Source organism: Centroberyx affinis, unplaced genomic scaffold (assembly GCF_046629955.1).
Source record: "Centroberyx affinis isolate AG114_WGS23_722 - 3 ecotype Tasmania unplaced genomic scaffold, CSIRO-AGI_Caff_v1 ptg001885l_1, whole genome shotgun sequence".
Classification (NCBI taxonomy): Eukaryota; Metazoa; Chordata; class Actinopteri; order Beryciformes; family Berycidae; genus Centroberyx; species Centroberyx affinis.
Genome location: NW_027280256.1, coordinates 82,434 through 101,791, shown reverse-complemented (window position 1 = coordinate 101,791; position 19,358 = coordinate 82,434). Strand labels below are relative to the sequence as shown.

Here is a 19,358-nt window from a genome sequence, read left to right as displayed (position 1 = left end):
AATAGGTTGCAGCTGGAGAGTCCAGAAGTGCAACAGAACAACATATACTGAGCGGTACCAAGTTGGAGGAAAAAACCTTGAATGAGTTCTGAGTTTTGCAGCGCGTGGGCGTAGTTTCTGAGCCTAGAGTGGTGTAGTGTATAAAGATCTGTGCAGCTTTTACAGCTGGGGCAAGACTGTACAAGATTGTAAAAACTATGCTAGTGGATAATAATATGGTGGGATTAACTGTGACCTAAACTAAACTTTGACTCTGAAATCATCGAAACCAAATTTGGACTGTAGCCTAATATTGTTTTTAACCAGTTAATGTTTAATGTAATGTAATGTTAATGTAAAGCCTAATGTTTTAAATGTGAATTGAACTATGATGTCTTTGTTAAACATCTTTTCCCAAAGTAATTCTAACCTTCTCTATAGAGGCCTAGTTAGAAAAGACTCAACAATATTCTGATGGTGGTAAACAAGATAACTGGCACTCCATACCCTCATGTCTATGCATGGGGTCAGAATGTCATAGACAGCCCAATATCATAGACTGATGCTTTGGGGGAGAATTTGAGTCACTCTCTTCGGTCATAGCTTCAGGCAAACACCAGCTAAATCAAACTGATTGAAGCTTTCATTTGTACCACACACTATATATTTGCCTGACTGTTACCAATAGATGGAGCATGATCGAGACTAATCTGTGCACAGCAGTGGTTGTAAATGTGGCTTCATATAAGTAGATTTTTTACATTAATTGCAGCTATATTGAAACGGTCATACAGAGCCTCACCATGGACAGTGATTCAGTTTTGTTCTGGGAAAACACTTCTTATTATTATTACTTATAGAAAGGGTGGATTGAAAAGGGTGAAGGTTGGGATTCAGGGGGCCCCATGCCTGCTTTTGCGTAGGGCTCCCAAATCACTAAATCCGCCCCTGCCCATACATATCCATTAAAGCAAACATGTTAAACCATGGCAATTTATCCACATACATTAATCAAGTAGAGACTTTGCCACTAAAAGTCAGTGTTGTACTGTACATGGCACAACTAAGTATCATGTGATAGTACCATGTAAAAACCCTCACTAAATTGCTGACCCAAAAAACTAAACATCTTTCTTTAAATACATTTTTTTATTTACCGGCACAGTCCGAGATTTAACAGATCGATGCAGTAATGAATGTATATATACACCAAAATAGTCTCTGTATGAAAAATACAGTCCCACTATCCTGGGAACAATTCATCTTTCTCAATTTTCTTCTTTTTTAATACAAAATCTTATGACCCAGCAAGCAGCTTCAAGATAGAGCCCTAATGGGGCTAAAATAGAACGCACATACAAAAGTTCAAGAGAATACATTATATGTTTGAGCTTTCTGCAGTTTTGATTCTATACAAATCACTTTAAAGACACCCATATTATACCTGTGTACAGAAATAATATCTTGCAAGTTCATCAAATGAAACATGCGCCTTTGAGAGAGAGAAAAGATTTACAACAGAGACAATCAATATTAATAATAGCACGTAATACCACATAATTTACAAAATCAGCTTCATTGTTATGGTTAATAATAAATGATTCTTCAAATCATTTAATCAAATTATTTTGGATTTTCAAAATCCTTCCCTATGCATCACTACAGTGCAATCTGTGGACAGATGTGGAATGAAACCAGTGTTTATTAAGCTCTTACATGAAGAGAAGATCATAAATAGATAATAATAGAGTAACTCTCTGACAGCAAAATCAGCAAAGTGTCAGCTTTGTCAAAGGAGTCATCTTTTGTTCAAATGTGTTTTAGTCTCCATCCTGATCTAGCACAGGTCTTGCAGTGTCTCAGACCTGGCAGTTGGGCTTAAAGTGCACCTAGTAAATGGGCAGCATGGTGGCTGTGTCCACATAGCCATTCGCTGCCAGGACCATTTCTTCCTGGACTGGCGTGGCAGTGTGGGTGCAGACTGTTGGCTTCCCTGCCACCTGGCTAGTGGCAGCAAGGGACACTGTGTAGCAGCTGTCCGTCACTCCATCTCTCTCCTGGTCATCACAAGGGCACCTGTCCCCCTCTTCCTCCATCACCTCCACCTCTCTCTGGAGCAGCAGCCTATTGCCGCTGTCCACGCCCTTCACCTTGCTGTAGTCCTCCCCCTGGGGCATCTGGGGGCGGCCTTCTCTCTGGCCGTGGCCTGACAAAAGGGGCTGGAGAAGCACCGTGTCCTCCTGGTTGACCCTCTGGACCTCGACGTACTCCGTGGACCGGAAAAGGGGCAGCTGCAGGCTGGAGGCCGCCTGCTTGAGTTCCATCCTGGAGATGTTGAAGTCGCTGTGGGCCTGGAGGTGCCAGTGAGGCTGGGGTTGGAGCAGCTGGGACTGCTTCTTGCCCAAACGGAGCTCCCAGTGGCCCGGGCCGAGACCCAGGCCGTCCTTAGCGTTGTAGCTGAGCTGGGCTAGGTGGGAGGATGCAGTGGGCGGGGGGAACAGGCTGTCGGAGAGGCAGAGCTGCTTGGACGTCTCGAGCGAGCCCGGTTGGTCCAGCGGTCTGGAGCTGTACTGAGGCAGTGGAGAAAACACTGAGGGCCAGGTCTTCACCCTCCCATTGGACATGTCAGGGCTAACCGCCTCTTCGTGCACGCGGCTGACCTCTCCCTCCACCGAGCCCGTCTGGTGCCTCTGCAACCCTTTCCCCTTCCGACTCCCCCCCTGCCCCTTTTCCCTCTCCTCGTCCTTGGCCTCCCCCTCTCCGCACTTCTCCATCAGCAGGGTGTGGCTGTCGCAGCTGCCCCGGCCCGAGTCACTGTCGGACGGGGAACCCTTGGATTTGAGGCAGCCCTCCTGGAGGTCCTTGCCTTCCTCCAGCATCAGCTCCTGCTCCTCGGGGGCGTACACCTCCAGGTACTCCACCAGCAAGTCCTCATAGTCAGACGACGTGGTTGGTGGGAAGCCAGACACCACCAGCGCACTGAAGAATTCCTCAGACCTGCCATTCTTCACACAGAGAGGAATAGTCATCAATTGCTGGGAACGTTTTGATACTAGGTTGGATTAGTCATTAGTCCTATTTCATATTTATCATATTCAGTAGCTAAAGAGAGCCATTTTATACATCAAAACATTGTTCTGTATGTCACTGTTTTACCTTGAGCAGCTGCTTATCAAATCCTTTGATCTTAGGGCCAGGAACTGGTGGCAGGAGGCAATGCTTCACACTTCAGTCATGAAAAAATAAAAGATACATGTCAGGGATTGTAAGCAACTGGTAATGTTTTTATTTTTGTGATGATTCCTAATTGAAATAGGCTGTTAGTACTTCATTCATGGTATACAATGTGTAACATGTATTACTATTAAATAAAAAAATCAAAGTGCGTCTGAAAAGCACTGACCAAACTTCATAAAGGATTCCTTCTCTTACCTGTGGCTGTTCATGTTTAGGATCCATGAGAGGATGAGGAAGATGAAGGCAGAAAAGACTGCGATGAGGACCCACAGGGACCTCTCCCGAGGGAAGTCTGAGGGACACAACATAACCATGATTCATCACATCACACTAGAGTGGTCTTCCTATGATCTATTTTCTCGGTAACACTTTACAATAAGGGTACACTAAAATAAGGGTTAGTTAATGCTTAATAAGCATTAACTAACCCTTAATTAACAGTTAACTAATGTGTCTGGTAATCATTTACTAATGGTGTTCATGTTAACTAAGGTATTAATTTATACATTATTTAATAGTCATCTTTATAAACTATTAAATAATGTATAAATTAATACCTTAGTTAACATGAACACCATTAGTAAATTACACATTAGTTAACTGTTAATTAAGGGTTAGTTAATACTTATTAAGTATTAACTAACCCTCGACTTAGTGTACCCTTATTGTAAAGTGTTACCATTATCTCTTTATGTATTTTTGCCTATGATCATTCATTTTATACCTGATCTAGGTGTTTCATGCGTAATCAAGTCTGCATCATTATTCCCCTTTTGTCCCTTCACTATTTGCTAATGCATTTATTATATCAAAATATTAAGTGTATTATATAGTGCAGGTCTTGGTTCCTAGGATGTCTTACAGTCAGGAACTTTGATGTAGGTAGTGGAACTCCATTCGCTCCAGAAGCCATGGTCAGGCTTACAGCGCACCTGAACGAGGTACATCCCACCCGAACGCAGGCTGAAGATGTTAAACATCTTCTGCTGGCCCGCACGGTGCTCCTGCAGATAAAACACACACACAAGCATGCACAGTTAACATAACATCAGCATTTATGCACAGTCTTGGTTCGCTGAAAAATAGGGTAGGGATTCGGTGTCTTGCTCAAACGCTGGTTTGCCGCTATGGGGCTTGAACCCGGGCCTCCCAGTTGTAGGACAGACTTTTTAAACCACCAGGCCACGCTGCTGCACTAACAATTCCCATTGCTGTAAACGACACTGTAAAGTAATGTTTACGTACCTCCCAGTCCTCTTCCCCCTCCAACTTGACGCGGAGCTCGTAGATGAGGGTGATCCAGCCGGAGCGAGTGTCGGCCTTGCGGGGCGGCTCCCATGACACCCGGAGGAAGGGCCCGTCTTTGTCCTCCATCACAGACACCGTCACATTCTCTGGAGTGTGGGGCTGGACTGGAGAGAGCAGAGAGAGAGAGAGAGAGAGAGAGAGAGGGTGTGAATCAGGGAAAGAATTGATCTGTATAACAATGCTTGTGACAGTAACACATAACACATGTAACAGTAACACACGTGAGACTTTAAGGCAGCAAGCCAAAAAGCTATTCTAAGGATGGGGAAAGTTATTGCAAGTATTTATAAGCTATATATACACTACATCCATTTAGATTGGAGTGTACCCATGTCCTTTATGTAAGCCACTGCACACCTCCAGAGGACAAAAATTGGTACTGCAGGACTGACTTTCCAAATAGCTGTTAACGAGTGGCGACAAGGTCAAAATAAATGTTAATGTTTAGGCTGGAGGTTATCCTCTTGCAGACACACTGCTGGATAATGTGGCCTATGAGAAGGAACCAGACATTCCTTGGGACTCATAATCAGATCAGGAAGCCACAAAAACTAGAGACAAAGGGAAAAGGAGTGTTTTCAGATCAGCAGCCACAAGGGCATGATGATGACATACAGTACGTAAATCTTTTAACTGTATGAGTTCATATTCTCTTTTGGATATTTCATGAACAGAACAACATGTTTTTTGTTTTTTTTATGACATGACAAGGCAAGACTCATACCTCATACAATATTTATGATTTTGCTTAACATGAAGCAGATCTGTGCAGTATTTATATTTCATCAGATGTCTTGTTTTAAGGGGAAAAACTTATGGATTTGATTTTGTGGACGTGGTCCAGCCACATCAACAACAACTAATCAATTGCAGCTAAAGTCACATCTCATTTCCTTTCTGATCTTGTTTGATCATATCTGACATGTGGTAACAATAATCATTACTGAAACTCAAAGGAGGAAAGGACGCACAACTGGTGTTGTAGAGTCTGACCATGGCTAGTCACAGTCATAAAAATTAAAAACCCTGATGAACGTTATGTCAAAACGTTAGTACGTTTATAAGTTTGTGCACTGTGGCTATGAGTGTGCGGCTACTTTATAACAATTATCATCAACCTTTATTAAACCCAGCAAGCTGACAAAGAACATTTTTGATGTTACTTATTTCCTGTAACAACCTGGGCTGAGCAGTTGCAGGAGGAAGAAGGGTTACATACACTCAGGGAGCGTTAGGAGCTGCCCAACATAACCCCAGTATTATACTGCTGGTCACTGAGCAGCTGGTTGGAAATACTTGGCACAGGGAAACATCCAAAGAATCTACTGGAGGGGAGAGTGGAACATGATCCATTTCTACTAAGGTTCGACCAACAGATTTTTGAGGGCCGATTCAGATATTTTTGTACTGAAGCTGCCTATTGCCAATATTGTGAGTCGATATTTTGCTGTCTTTAAATGTTTCTATTTTAATGCCAAAACATTACAAGTATTCAGTGTTTCCCCCAGAAGTGTATTTTTGTCAGGGTGGAAAAGCCTCTTAAACAGCATTTAGACCATCATGTGACACTAAAACTAGACTAATGGCAAGGCAGGGTGACCTACCCCATCTATTTAATGGCAGGGAAGTCCCTTTAAGCATTCATTTACAAAAAAAAACTTATTGAACAATCAAATGAAAATAAAATAATATTGCAGATTTTAAAGCCTGTTTTAATGTAGCTGTGGTCAAGGAGGAACCTCCATCACATCAGCAGTGGAAGACCAACATCGGCCCAATATAATGGCAAACCAATATATTAGTCTAACCATAATTTCTACACCTAGATTTCGGCAGACAGTCAAGGTACTCAAACCGGCAACATTCCAGTCACAAGCCCCTCTATCTAGCACCTCATGCTGCTACCTTCTCCATGCTCTGATCCCACACACAATGCTGCAGACATCGTGTTAAACCATGTGAAGAAATGGGACCAAAAGAAGAAAATATACAAGAAGACAGGGGGAACGTCAGATGAGGAGTAGTAGATATTCCCTCACCTATATAGACCACATCTACGTCCACAGGGTCGGAGAAGTTGCTGCCCAGTGCGTTGGTGGCCACCACAGTGATGTTGTAGTTGACCCAGATGGAAGTGTCGTTCTTGTTAAAGAAACAGGAGTTCTCCCCGGCTGTGTGGTAGTCTGGACACTCATACACCGTGTCAGAGCTGCAAGAGACGGAGGGGAGCAGTAAGTAATTGTGTTTTTATTTTGTGTGATTGTGTGTTTGTGTGTGTGTACGCACGCACACTGCAATCATTGCTTCAGAAGACCATCATCCATTCCTCATGCTACAATTCCAATACAATAAAATGTGTGTAAGTGTGTGGGAGAGAGACAGAGAGAGAGAGAGAGAGAGAATGAGATTGCCACATCAATGGGGAACACAGTATTTTTCTGAAGTGGGGATTGAGATGGAAGAATAGGTTGTGAACTCATAGCTACAACAAAATAGAGGTGCATGGAAGCCTGCTGTGCTCAACGATCTCCTTTATAATAAGGGTTTTGCCTCAAGGTTTATTTGGAAGTGTGTTATAACTCAGAGGCTTTGATGTAAAGCAAAAGATAGTGGAAAAAGGCAGAGGGTTTTGCTTTGATTGACTGGAGAGAAAACCTTCTGCTGCTGCTTGACATTGATTTAGACCTGGGGTAAAATAAAATCAATTGTGATTAATTTTAAAGACTTCTTAAAGTCAACTTTTGATATGTTTCTTAACATCCAGCCTGCAAACTTTTGTGCCTCTGAAAAAAAATCTCAAATGTAACTGGGTTAGGAGGCTGCTGGATGGGGCAATCTCACACAAATCACACATGTCAAACAGAAATTGCAGAGACAACTGAGCAAAGTAACCTTTTTGAGAAGTGTTAATTATTTGGGCTTTGACTTTGCTCATCTCATTCATACTCATCATCACACAAAGACTCACATGAAAACAAGCGAGCCTATCTAGGAGAGAACATGGGGAAAAGACTAAGGATGGCCCTGACACTGGCCATAACTGAGACAGCTATGATTTTTTCGTAGAACAATGTATTTTACACACTAAGGGAAACTGATCACCCAGAATAAGATGGTAAGAATTTGATCATAGCTTATCATATCATAGCCTTCCAGCGGTGCCACTGTTGGTACTGTCTCATTGCCCATTCTGTGGGCCTTTTCTTCAAAACAGTTACAGACAGACATGTTACCAATAACTGCCAACATCAATATATTATTATCCCCCTTACACATTAGGTACAGTAATGTGTACCTTCAGTTCAAGAATACTCATTCCTATTCCCTTGTAACAAATCAATAACCACCCCATAATAACAGTTCATTATAAAGCCCCAATATAATTCAATAGCCACTCCATAATGAGATTATGTGAGACTCCAGTACGATTCAGTAATCACCCCATTTTTACATTCCATATAAAGCACTAGTCCAATGCAATAACCTTTCCAAAAGACAAAGAATATAAAGCAGTGTGATTCAATAACTCTCTATAAAGACACTGCATGTAAAACACCAGTGTGATTTAATGTGATTTAATGACCTCTACCTCTACTTAGTGACATTCCATATAGGGCTCCACTCCAATTCAGTAAACTCTCCACAGAGATTTTGCATATAAAGCTCCGAAGAGATTCAGTAACCTCTCCAAAATGACATTGCATATGAAGCACCCACCATGATAAACTGGCGTGGCAATACATGTGGCAATAATGGCATATAGCTTACACCTTCTGCTCCTCTCTATTTCCACGGACTCTGTCTCTCCACATTCTGCATCTGCCCCTTGATTATATGAAATCTTGCTTAATGAGTGAATAAGACTTTGGGGCTGAGACAAAGAGGCAAAAATCTGACTTGTCCAATGACCTCCCTCTCTTTCAGTCTATCCTCTCCCCCTTCTTTGCATCTATTTCAGTTGCCAAATCAACCTTGAATTCTAAAATCCATTCCTGAAGACACTGCATATCTCTCTGCGATCCTCAACCTCCTATACCTGTCCACTGCTCTCAACGCTGTGAACCACCAGATACTGATTTGCCACCTGTGCTGACCTATAGATTGTGCAGAGGGTCTCGGCCTTTGTCGCATACTGTCCCTACTGGTGTTCCCCAGGGCTCAGTCCTGGGGCCCCTCCTCCTCTCTCTCTCTACACTAAACTCAAAAACTCTTTGATTTCTTAATCACGTCCCACAGATTTTCCTACAACTGCTAATCCACCTTTCTTTTCCTTCCTCTGACATACAGGTTGAAGTGACACCTTCAACCTATAGCTGACATCAAGAGTTGGATATTTGCCCACCACCTTAAACTCAACCTCAAGAAGACTGAGCTGTTCCTCTGCTCTGGGCCTTTGCAAGACATCTCTCACCATTGAAAATACCACAGTAATTCCTGCCCAGACTGACAAGAATCTCTGAGTGACCCAGATAACCAATTATTGTGTGAGGTCAGCACATTTATATAGCCCTTACCAACCTCTCTATTATACATCAACACTCCAGGGACAGAGGAACATCTTTTGCCTGGGTGCTGTGGCTCTTACTTCTGGTTACATGCAATCTAGAAATTATTCTATTGCTGTAGACATTGTAAATCGCTCTAGATAAGAGCATTAGCTAAATATTTAACATGTAAACACTAGTCACCGTTGACACCCGGTCTGTCTAAACACTTCCTGTATCCGATGAAAGTGAATGAATACTAAATCAATTCAAAATCAAACAAATGGAAAAATGAAGTGAATGTGTTATTGCATGAATCGGGGAGCCACTGACTTTTCTTTGCGGTAGTAGAGGGAATAGATAGTGGGCAGTCCTCCATCAGAGCCTGGCTCCCACCAGCAAGTGAAGGTCTCTTTCTCTGGGGAACGGCAGCTGGTCAGTTTGGGCTTCCCTGGAGGGGCGAAGCCTAAAGACAGAGAAAGCACATGGAAAAAGAAGAAATGGAAGCATTTATTAGACTACTTATAATATGGACTATGTACTATAAAATAAACATGGAGAACAACATTATTTAGTTGCACAAGCGCAGCTAATATATAGTCATTAAAATTAAAATTATTGTGTACTGGGCTTTTAGTTTTCAGGTTTTGTGTCGTATTCTATGTTATGTGATTTCAGTGTATTGTCTCTCGCAGTTTGAAGTACTCTGTATGTCCCAATAAGTTTGTTGTAATTGTGGCAGTAACAGTTGTCTGGTAATTCTAATTTTATATACGTATAAAATTATAACTTTGACTGTTTTGTATTGATATTTTAAAATGGACCCCAGGAAGACTAGTCTGTCGCTTGTGTGTCGACTAATGGGGATCCACAATAAACAATAAACAATAAACAACAATAAGCAAAAATAAAATCGTCGGATAGTAAAGTATATACCAAAAAATAAACAACACTATTCCTTTTTAGCCTATTATCAATAGCAGCGTTGTTCTGGCTTGTATTTCCTTTGTGAGGGGCACAGTTGTGGGACAAAAGCCTACCAGACACCTCTCAGATGTCTTACACATTGCTAGAGTTTTAACAAGTTACTAGGACCATGTGTCAGTGTCATCTTATCCTTATCTCGAGACTTACGTGTTCCCTTAGCGTGCCCCGTGAAGAATAGCGTCAGGAACAACAGCGTAGCCCCCACAGCTCTCCTCATCATGACGCCACAAAGCCTTGGCTGCTTGGTACAGTATCACTGGGGAGAAAACAAAAAAAGGTGAGGATGGGGGAAGTGTCCAACCTGTACTGTCAACCAATCATGTGCTTCACAAGGTTTGATGGTGTCAGCCACAACAGCACAATTGCCATGCGGTCTTGTATTGACTCTCAACAAGGTGGCATGGTGTGGGTAAACAACCTGTTTTAGATTGAGATGTTTTGTTATCAAATGTCTTGATCGAAAGTGAAGTCACAAAGACAATACTGCAATTCAGTCGTCAAATACTTTTTAAATCAGCTAATCCAAAGACCCTGTACTAGATAAATGTCTAGATGTCAAGAAATTCTGTAATCATCATCGACAATCTAGCAAAGATGAAATAAGGAACATCTCATACACAGACAGCTTCATAACTTGGCATTGGGCATTAATGTAAATGTGTGGATCTCTTCACACTGCACACAATTTGTGCAAAAGAACACATTTTAGGATTGATAGCTTATTCCCTTCAGGTAAAAATGTTGCCTGCATGATGCCTTGGCTGAATAGAGGCTGATTTGTTTGGCAGTAATAAGACTGCATAAAGTATGATTACTGTAAGAATCAGGATGATTCCGTATTTCAGGAAAAACCCTCTTTGTTCGAACTTCTATGTTCAGTGAGAGCATTGTTGAATCCATTCCCTCTTACTCACAGTATACCCTAAGTCCTTAACAGACAGTGTAAGTATTAAAAAGGCTGTAACTCTAAATACAGACAATTATAGTTGTAATACAGACAACTCTCTACAGTATGCATGCTGCTCCACCAAGGATTAAAAAACATCTCTCTCTGTTTCTCTCTCTTTCTGTCTACCTCTACCAGCTGGCACATAAAACATAACTGATTGCATAACGTGAGTTAGGGCTTATGCCATAACAACAGAGACACGCGCAGCAGGGGGCTGGCTTGCCTGACTCCCGGCTGCAGCCTGGGCCTGTATTGACTTGAATCGGCGTTTCCCCAGCCATGTGCAGATGTTTGGGTTATTACTCTAAATGACCTCTCATCCCTGATCCCATGGGAGAGGGAGGCAGGGAGGGAGAAGAGGAGGAAGGGAGACGATATGGAGTTCAAATGGATGGGAGAGCTGATGTCGCATCAGTGAAAACTGAAAGCTGGCTAGCAGAAATCTCTTCCCCTCACACGCTCTCTTGCTCTTACTCTCTCTTTCCTCTGATTACTGTGATGATGATGGAGTGTCTGTCAGCTGAGGGCGAAACAGATTGAGCAATTTCTCATCTAACACTAGTGACCTCTTCAACCGCTCTAGTCCATCAGAGTCAGGCAACAGCTGGTATCACAGTGTGGATAGATGCATGTTTGCCTCCTCAGAAGGGTCAAGAATTTGCTTGAAAGGAATGAATTGAATTAAACTGAATGGAAGAATGGAAATCAATCAATCTTACTGATGCAAATTATTTCCCTCTATGTTCTCAAAATGAAGTTTTACCAAAAATCTAATGGAAAATAGCCAATGCAAAACAAGGCAATTATCTGAGGGAATGCTTTGTGACTTACATGAGATTGAGTTGTGCATGTTCTTTTCATGTAATTTAATAGACTACTGAGCAAGATATCCCACACTATGTCCGCTCACTTGCAACATTATAAGCAGTACCTTAAGTAACCTTAAATAGAAAGACTGCAAGTGTGTGGACAGTGTGTGGGACGTCTTGCTCAGTAGCCTCCATCTGATTTATTTTCCTACACACTTCTAACAGGAATCTTCAGGTGTGCAAGAGCCTTTCAATTTATGTGATTTAAGAGAACAATGACATTAAAAAGGCCATTTAAATCAAATATATAAATACAACGTCATTATTGTGTGAAACGGGGAAATACTGTGAATTTTTGTGGATAAGATGTACTGAAAGTTGAAACAGAAATAAACTGGAATATGCTATCCAGGAGCTATCGCATAAATTATGTCACCTCACTGAGATGGGAAAGCCTGTAGCAGACCTGTATTTTGGTCTGAAAGAATTAAATCAAGTGTCGTATTGATTCACAAGGAAACCTGAGAGACCTTAGCTCAGTAAATTTATAGTTATAAGCATACTGGGTGTGCAATTTTTGTTAGTAGCAGCGAAAAGAAGGAAGGAAACTAATGGAACAAGCATCCAGGGAATTAAATATAAAGAGAGGTCCCACACACCATCATAAGCAAAATAACCAACATGTAGGAAAAAATTAATTTATAAATAGAGGCTGTATTTTCTCTAGCATTCAGCCATTTGATATGCCCTTGAGAAACTTATGGCTTAACACAAGATGTTTTTCAAAAAGACCTTGTCACATACCACATTGAAGATGCAGTATTATCAAGCTAAGGTCAAGTTCAAGTTCAAGTAGTGTATTGTCATATACATAAATGCAATTCCAATGCAATGAAAAACTTTATACTTCTATACACTATACACACCATATCCCTACATGGTGTGTATCCCCAAATATATATACATACAGCACCTATAGCATCAGTAGAAAAAGTACAGCAACAGCACAGCAGTCTTCTGTCCACATAAAGTGCAAGTAAAACATTGCACATTAAAGGAGCAGTTAGGACTCACTACTGACTGTTGATGAGTCTTACTGCCTGTGGACAGAAGCTGTGTGCCTTTATACTACAGTACCACTGCCCTGATGGTGCTAATGTAAATAGATGATGGCCTCTTTAACGATGCCCTGTGCCCTCTTCCTACAGAGGATGGTATAGATCTCTGGCAGCTACCTTTTATTCTGGAAGCCTGACTAATAACTCTGTTAAGCCGCTTCAGATCTTTTGCAGTTATGTCACCGAAATTCACCGAAATTCACATACCAAATTTCTTAAGTCACCTAAGAAAGAAAAGCTTTTGTTGAGCTTTCTTTAGTATACAGCTGTTATCAGACCAGGTAAGAGAGTCGGGGATCTGTACTCCTAAGAATTTAAAGGAGTTAACAATCTCCACAACACCTAGTGTCTTTGAATAAATTGCTGGCATGTTGTAGGGCTGGGCAATATATCGATATTATATCGATATCGTGATATGAGATTAGATATCGTCTTAGATTTTGGATATCGTAATATCGTGATATGGCATAAGTGTTGTCTTTTCCTGGTTTTAAAGGCTGCATTACAGTAAAGTGATGTCATTTTCTGAACTTACCAGACTGTTCTAGCTGTTCTATTATTTGCCTTTACCCACTTAGTCATTATATCCACATTACTGATGATTATTTATCAAAAATCTCATTGTGTAAATATTTTGTGAAAGCACCAATAGTCATCCCTACAATATTGTCGCAATATCGACATTGAGGTATTTGGTCAAAAATATTGTGATATTTGATTTTGTCCATATCATATATTTATTTTGATCACAGTCTTGTTTTAATAAAAGTGCTTGTGACATCTCACATGTGGCTTTGACTTACAACTGAACATTTAGCCCACTTCGTAGAAAATACCGAGATACTGTATATATTGTGTATCGCCATTCAGCCTAAAAATACCGAGATATGATTTTTGGTCCATATTGCCCAGCCCTAGCATGTTGAATACTATTACCAAGTTTTACAAGGTATTCATGATCAATTCTACATTCGAGAAATATACTGGGAAACTGGTTGGACTTAACTTATGACATGGCTGGTAGCTCATTAACTGCAATTTCTATGTCTACCTGAAGAGTGAGTTACCACACAACTTAAATTCACTCAGAGGAATAGTCATGCTGTACCACATGATGATACCAATAACACAGAAAATAGACAGAAAGCTTTGATACTTATGCAGAGTCACTTTTAAAGCTAGCTGGTTTTCAAGTTGCACTACAATTCCCTAACATCACAAAGACTACAGGCTGGTGACTGTTATCTACTCTTCTCCATGGTGCCTTAATTTCAGTAACATTACCATGATCTGATAATTGGCATTAGGGTTGAGGCACTGGATTAGCCTCGTGCTGCATATAGCCCTCTTACGTAACCAGTGGCCCAAACAGAATAAGCTGCTAAGCTGGCAAAGTGCTGGCAAACAGAGCGACACTCTCCTTAACAACTAAATGGCCTGGATGCTGAATTTAAACTACATTATATGGACACTAAGCCTGCTGTTTTAAGGGTCTTTTCCTAATTTTCCCTCAGGACCACATGGCCTCTTGTCTTTTACCTCGCTATGTAGCCCATCTACACCATATAGCAGTGATCATCATAGAAGTCATAATTTTTACTACAATTTATCAATTTCTTTACTGTACCAACAATAGTCATTATCTGAATGAAATGCTTGTGAACTTTTTAGACGAAGAATACTGGCATGGCCTATGAAGAAGTACATCTAATCTCATCTTGTCTTGCTTTGAAGTAAATGGAAGCCAATGAATGGAACGCTTGATAAACTAATAGATATGTGTTAGGCTTGCCACTACTTTAAGTGCAATGAAGAGTGTGGCATACACTACATTTTGCACAAACCGGTCAGTCTGCTCTCTGTGAGGCCAACAGGCTGAACCTGAGGCATCATGGAGGCCGGTGAATTATTCAGGGTTTCTGCGCGGTGGTGGCATCTCGGTTTCAAAAGGTCAGGAGTGAACACGTCAAACAACATGCCGTGGAGAAAACGCGACTAATGAAGCAAGATGATCCCTTTGGGCATGGGTTGAAGAACAGCCCACATCTGCAAAGGTGATTAATAAGGAATGTTTCACTCGCATGGGATGCAGAGGATGTAGGAGTGCTGCCCTCCGGGGCGCGGCCAGACGCAGCCCAGTGCTAACAGCAGAGCTACAGCATGGCTGTTAATGAGCACCTGGTTCTGCCGACAAAAAAAGAACACAACGTACACAATATATCCTCTGTGATTTGATACACAATAAGCAAATAAGTTAGTTTTATATTAACTTAGGTTAGTTATATGTATATAAACTTAGGTAAATTCATCTAGTGACACTGTTCACATACCAGATGGATAATATACTTGTTTTAAAAATATAAAATAACAAAAGAGAAAGAAGAAAATCATCTTCTTTCTTAAGGGTATAGAAGCTCCACTATACCCACTATGGTACCTGAAAGCTATATTGGTAGAGAAAAAATGAAAGTCTCTGTAATTTGGCTCCACAATGCATATCAGATGCTCTTGAAATGTTTGGCATGACAGGCATGATAGGCATGATCTTTTTTTTTTTAATGGAAACTAAAGCATTCACACAGTTCACTGGCTTACTGGCTTACTTTTCTCAACAAAATGTGTGTGTCTGTTTTAGCATATTCCGCTCCAACTAAATGGAAATCACTGTGATAATGAGAAAGTGGATAGAGCAGTATAGATATAACAGTAACTAATTTGTCATCTAATCTGTGTAGTACATTCTCTACATGTGACTGTGAATTACTGTGCATACAGTTCAGACGAAGAAATTAATAAATCAGACACTGGGCATCATTCAAGCTGATTCCAGGTCAAAACCTTGACCTCTACTCTCACCCAAACTAAACAACACTTCTCAGTACAGAAGAAACTGGTTTGATCACCAGCATTACTGTCTATCGTTTTGTTGTATGGGTTGTCAAGGGCAGTGGGTGTGTAACGACGGACAGTTCCTCGAATAAAAAATAGAAAAGGTTACAGGGATTTTTTCACATTAATAAACTAGTTTCTCTGGGGACTGCTTCTTCAAAGTGACTCATTTTTTACATCAACATTAGAAAATACAACATCAAGGCCAATTATATGGGGAAGTAGGGCATTTACAATTCCGTACAGTTAATAACCATATATTTAGGAAATCATTTAAAATGCACACTGTAGATTGATGCAAACTATTACACAGAAAGTCCTCCTATAACTAGTAAAACAGTTTTCCCCTGAAAATTCAAAATCCCAAAGCAGTCAGAGATGAATTTCATTGGATGTATTAAGGCATATTCCTACAAACAAACACAAACAAATGGCCGCATGCACATGTCTGGACACACACACATGCAGCATACACACACAAACTGTATCAGGCTGATGAGAGTAGACTTACTTCACACCACTATATTCACTTTACACCTCTCACTCTCAGCTGTAAGCCATAAAAAGGCTGTAAAAAAAAATCTGTCTTCATGAACCACAAATTATGTTATATTAAATCAGGTATTTCTTTACTTTTCCAGCTACAGCTTCTTGTCATCTGTGCCTGTGTAAATGCATGTCTTGCTGTATTTTATGATGAAATAATGTTTCCTCTAATATCTTAGCCGACTTACATCCTGTGCCCTCATGTTTCTATCACTTGTGATTAAAGAAAACAATTCCTTCAGGCTTCAAGGACACAAATCAACACACCCTTCATTTATAGGTACAACAGCACTGAACCCATTGATCTCTGGCTGTTTTGCCTGGAGATCCAGGGACGGATTTAAATTAAGGTGGAAATAAGTTATTAAGATAAGGAAACTATGAACACGTTGATAGGAGGTCGCTGAGGACGATTGCTATTAATTTTTTAGGAGACAGAAGCAATATATTTCCTCAATACAGACACGTCACTGAATATTATATAATATAATATATAGAGTGGTTACAAATGGTTAAAAGGGCAGTGTCACCCTGTTGAAGGAGGGACAGCAAAACCAGAGCTTGTTTGATAAGGTGAACTGACAGTTTGCAGGACAGTGTAGAGGAGGTGCAGAGTAAGGGGTTCTGCCAGGATTTAATCCCAATCTCAGTAGTTCTGAACGTGGGACATAACAACATCCCACCTCACTTTATACCACCGAGTTTGTCTTTATAAGAAGGGCAGGCGGAGTGAAAAAGAGTTGGACTGTCTACGTACAAGGGAGAAAGTAAAAGAAAGTAAAAGAAGGAAGGAATGTTTCTTTCTCTCTTTCAGTGAATTGAAGAAAGTAATGGCCCTACAAGATTTCAATCACACCATTTGCTGTGACAGTAAAATAAAAATCAGGGTTTAGTTGTTGTAAGGATGTACTTGTAGGGAGAGCGTTTTATCATGTGTGCCATCTTACTTTGGTGCCCATGGAGGTGCGTCTGTGGTTTACACCAGATTATACTACGTCTTAGTATAATATCTAGAGTGCAAAAGGTCAACGGGATAAATTCCTGCAAATGCTGATAGCAACCAGAATATATTGTCCCATGACAGGGAACCAGTCCTGAACATCATAACACAGTAGAGAGAATGATCATATCACATTTTGCTTTCTGCCATGTACAACAAGGATTTCTAAGACTTGAAATTGTTAGGATTTGACTGATATAGGCTACTTCAATTTGCGCAGATATTATTTCTAATTATGTGCTACCATGTGTCAAAGACTGTAATTTGGAATAGAAGGTTTTCTCACTTTACTCTGACAAAGTTCTCTTACTGAGACATCAGCGATTTAAGATGTCTGTGTTGCAAGATGGTGTTGTTACAGTGATTTCTGTAGTCCTGCAACTTGTGTACATTCCAAGATTTAACACATATTAGTTAATCGGCAAAGGTTATAAGTGGAGTTAGGGGCACTCCAAAAATATAATCTGAGCAGGACACAGACTGAGAAGTAATCAGTTTAGTGTAATGATGACTACTTATTACTGATGACTGGCTCCTCACTCAGGAGGACTTGATAATATCTATTACATACAGTATGTCTTAATGGTGCCAGTGGCGGAGTTCTGTCATACAGAGAGAAAGCTTGATCTTAAGAAGAAAAGAAATGCCAGGTAACTGAAGTTAAAAGGGGTGAATCTAATCATTGTTCATCTAAACCTGGTCTCTGGGTGTTCAACAAGTTCTGAAAAGAGGCCAAAAGGCCAACTTCACCTTTAGGAAATCAGAGGTGCCAATCATCTGTGGCTTTCAGGTGTTCTGCTCGATCATTTTGTGATACGCATTTTTGTTGAATTATTTTAACTTTTAAACATGAACAGTAATTTATTATTGTTGATCATTAAGTATTCCAAAATGTGTAATGCTTTAAAAGGCAACTGATGACACACAAATTATCATGGACAGTTTACAGTTACTTTACTTTTGCAATCAGATTGTGTAATCTAATGAGTAAAGTTGCAGTTAGCCTGCTACCCAGCGCTGCCTATATAACATCCTGGTATCAGGGTAGCACAGTGAAAGTCAGTTAAGTGTAGGCAACATTGTAATCCAGTATTGAGTTGAGCAGCTTGGTGCTAAAATGGCCACTGGCCTCTTCCACCTCTCCCTAGCCAGCATGGAGCCACCAGGCAGGAGGTGCAGTATAAGACGAGGAAATCCCATTACACTGTTGACACCCCAGCATCAGCACCCACCTACGTAAAAGGAAATAACCTGCCAGTAAACCAGTTCTCAACCAGAGAAAAACACATAGTCACTAGTTCCAGATTTTATAAATCATTCTCTATGGAGCTGTGGGTGTAATTTCACAGATTAGAGGCTCTTCTTTCTTGTCACTGGCTATGAAAGACACTAGTGCTGTAACTAATTCAGACTAAGCTGCAAACGGGACACATTTCAAAGCTGAAATTCAATGGCATTTTCTTCTAAATTGTTCAGTGTAGTACGCCTGTTTGTATTACTGACCGATTTTGATTTTATTTTGATTTTTTTAAAAACGCCATGCGTGAACGTGTACGAACAGGACACACTAGGGACTGAGTGTCTAACTTGCACTGTAGCTGGAAGAATAATCTGACAATGCTGTCTGGGTACAGTCAATGACACAATCTGGTGCAGACAGATAGAGACTGACAGAAGGATTACAGCCTGTGTAAACCTGGACCTGCGCGCAAACTGAATGGTCAAATGTATCAAGACAAATCCAAACTCCGCTTCAGACTCATTTCATATTCACTGGCGACAAAGTTTTTAAGGACAGAATAGATAGAAATAGTTGTGCCAGTGGGCACAACTATTTCAGACCAGTCCTACTGTGACCAGATCCGAAGTTCAGCTGACAGAGGTTTACTCTATGTCCATATCTACGGGTGTGTGGGTCCGCTTGTACTCACCTGCTGTCGGTCTGAAGGAGACTGCCTCCCAGGTAAACTGAGCTATCGGCTTGCGTAAGGGGTTAACTGGGCTGAGAGGAGACAGAGGGCATGCCCACCCGCCCGCAGACCTGAGGAGCTC

The 19,358-nt window shown here is 40.9% G+C and overlaps 1 protein-coding gene across 1 annotated transcript; it reads right to left on the bottom strand.

Annotated features, from left to right (window-relative positions):
* Nucleotides 1-1,141: 1,141 nt before the first annotated feature.
* prlra (prolactin receptor a) lies at nucleotides 1,142-19,358 on the bottom strand. The gene is made up of 9 exons (XM_071530152.1): nucleotides 19,238-19,358; nucleotides 10,143-10,251; nucleotides 9,342-9,474; nucleotides 6,564-6,733; nucleotides 4,462-4,628; nucleotides 4,079-4,220; nucleotides 3,412-3,508; nucleotides 3,136-3,205; nucleotides 1,142-2,984 (listed from the first exon to the last, which is right to left on the bottom strand). Exons 2-9 carry the CDS (start codon nucleotides 10,213-10,215, stop codon nucleotides 1,869-1,871), a joined length of 1,968 nt encoding a protein of 655 aa, XP_071386253.1. The 5' UTR covers nucleotides 10,216-10,251; nucleotides 19,238-19,358; the 3' UTR covers nucleotides 1,142-1,868.

Excerpts from the sequence above, each read along its gene's own strand:
- prlra (XM_071530152.1), bottom strand. The coding sequence starts at position 10,215 with ATGATGAGGAGAGCTGTGGGGGCTACGCTGTTGTTCCTGACGCTATTC. Across the intron at positions 9,475-10,142 it reads GGGGCACGCTAAGGGAACAC|GCTTCGCCCCTCCAGGGAAG; the intron begins GTAAGTCTCGAG and ends CTCTGTCTTTAG. Across the intron at positions 4,221-4,461 it reads AGGGGGAAGAGGACTGGGAG|GAGCACCGTGCGGGCCAGCA; the intron begins GTACGTAAACAT and ends TTTTATCTGCAG.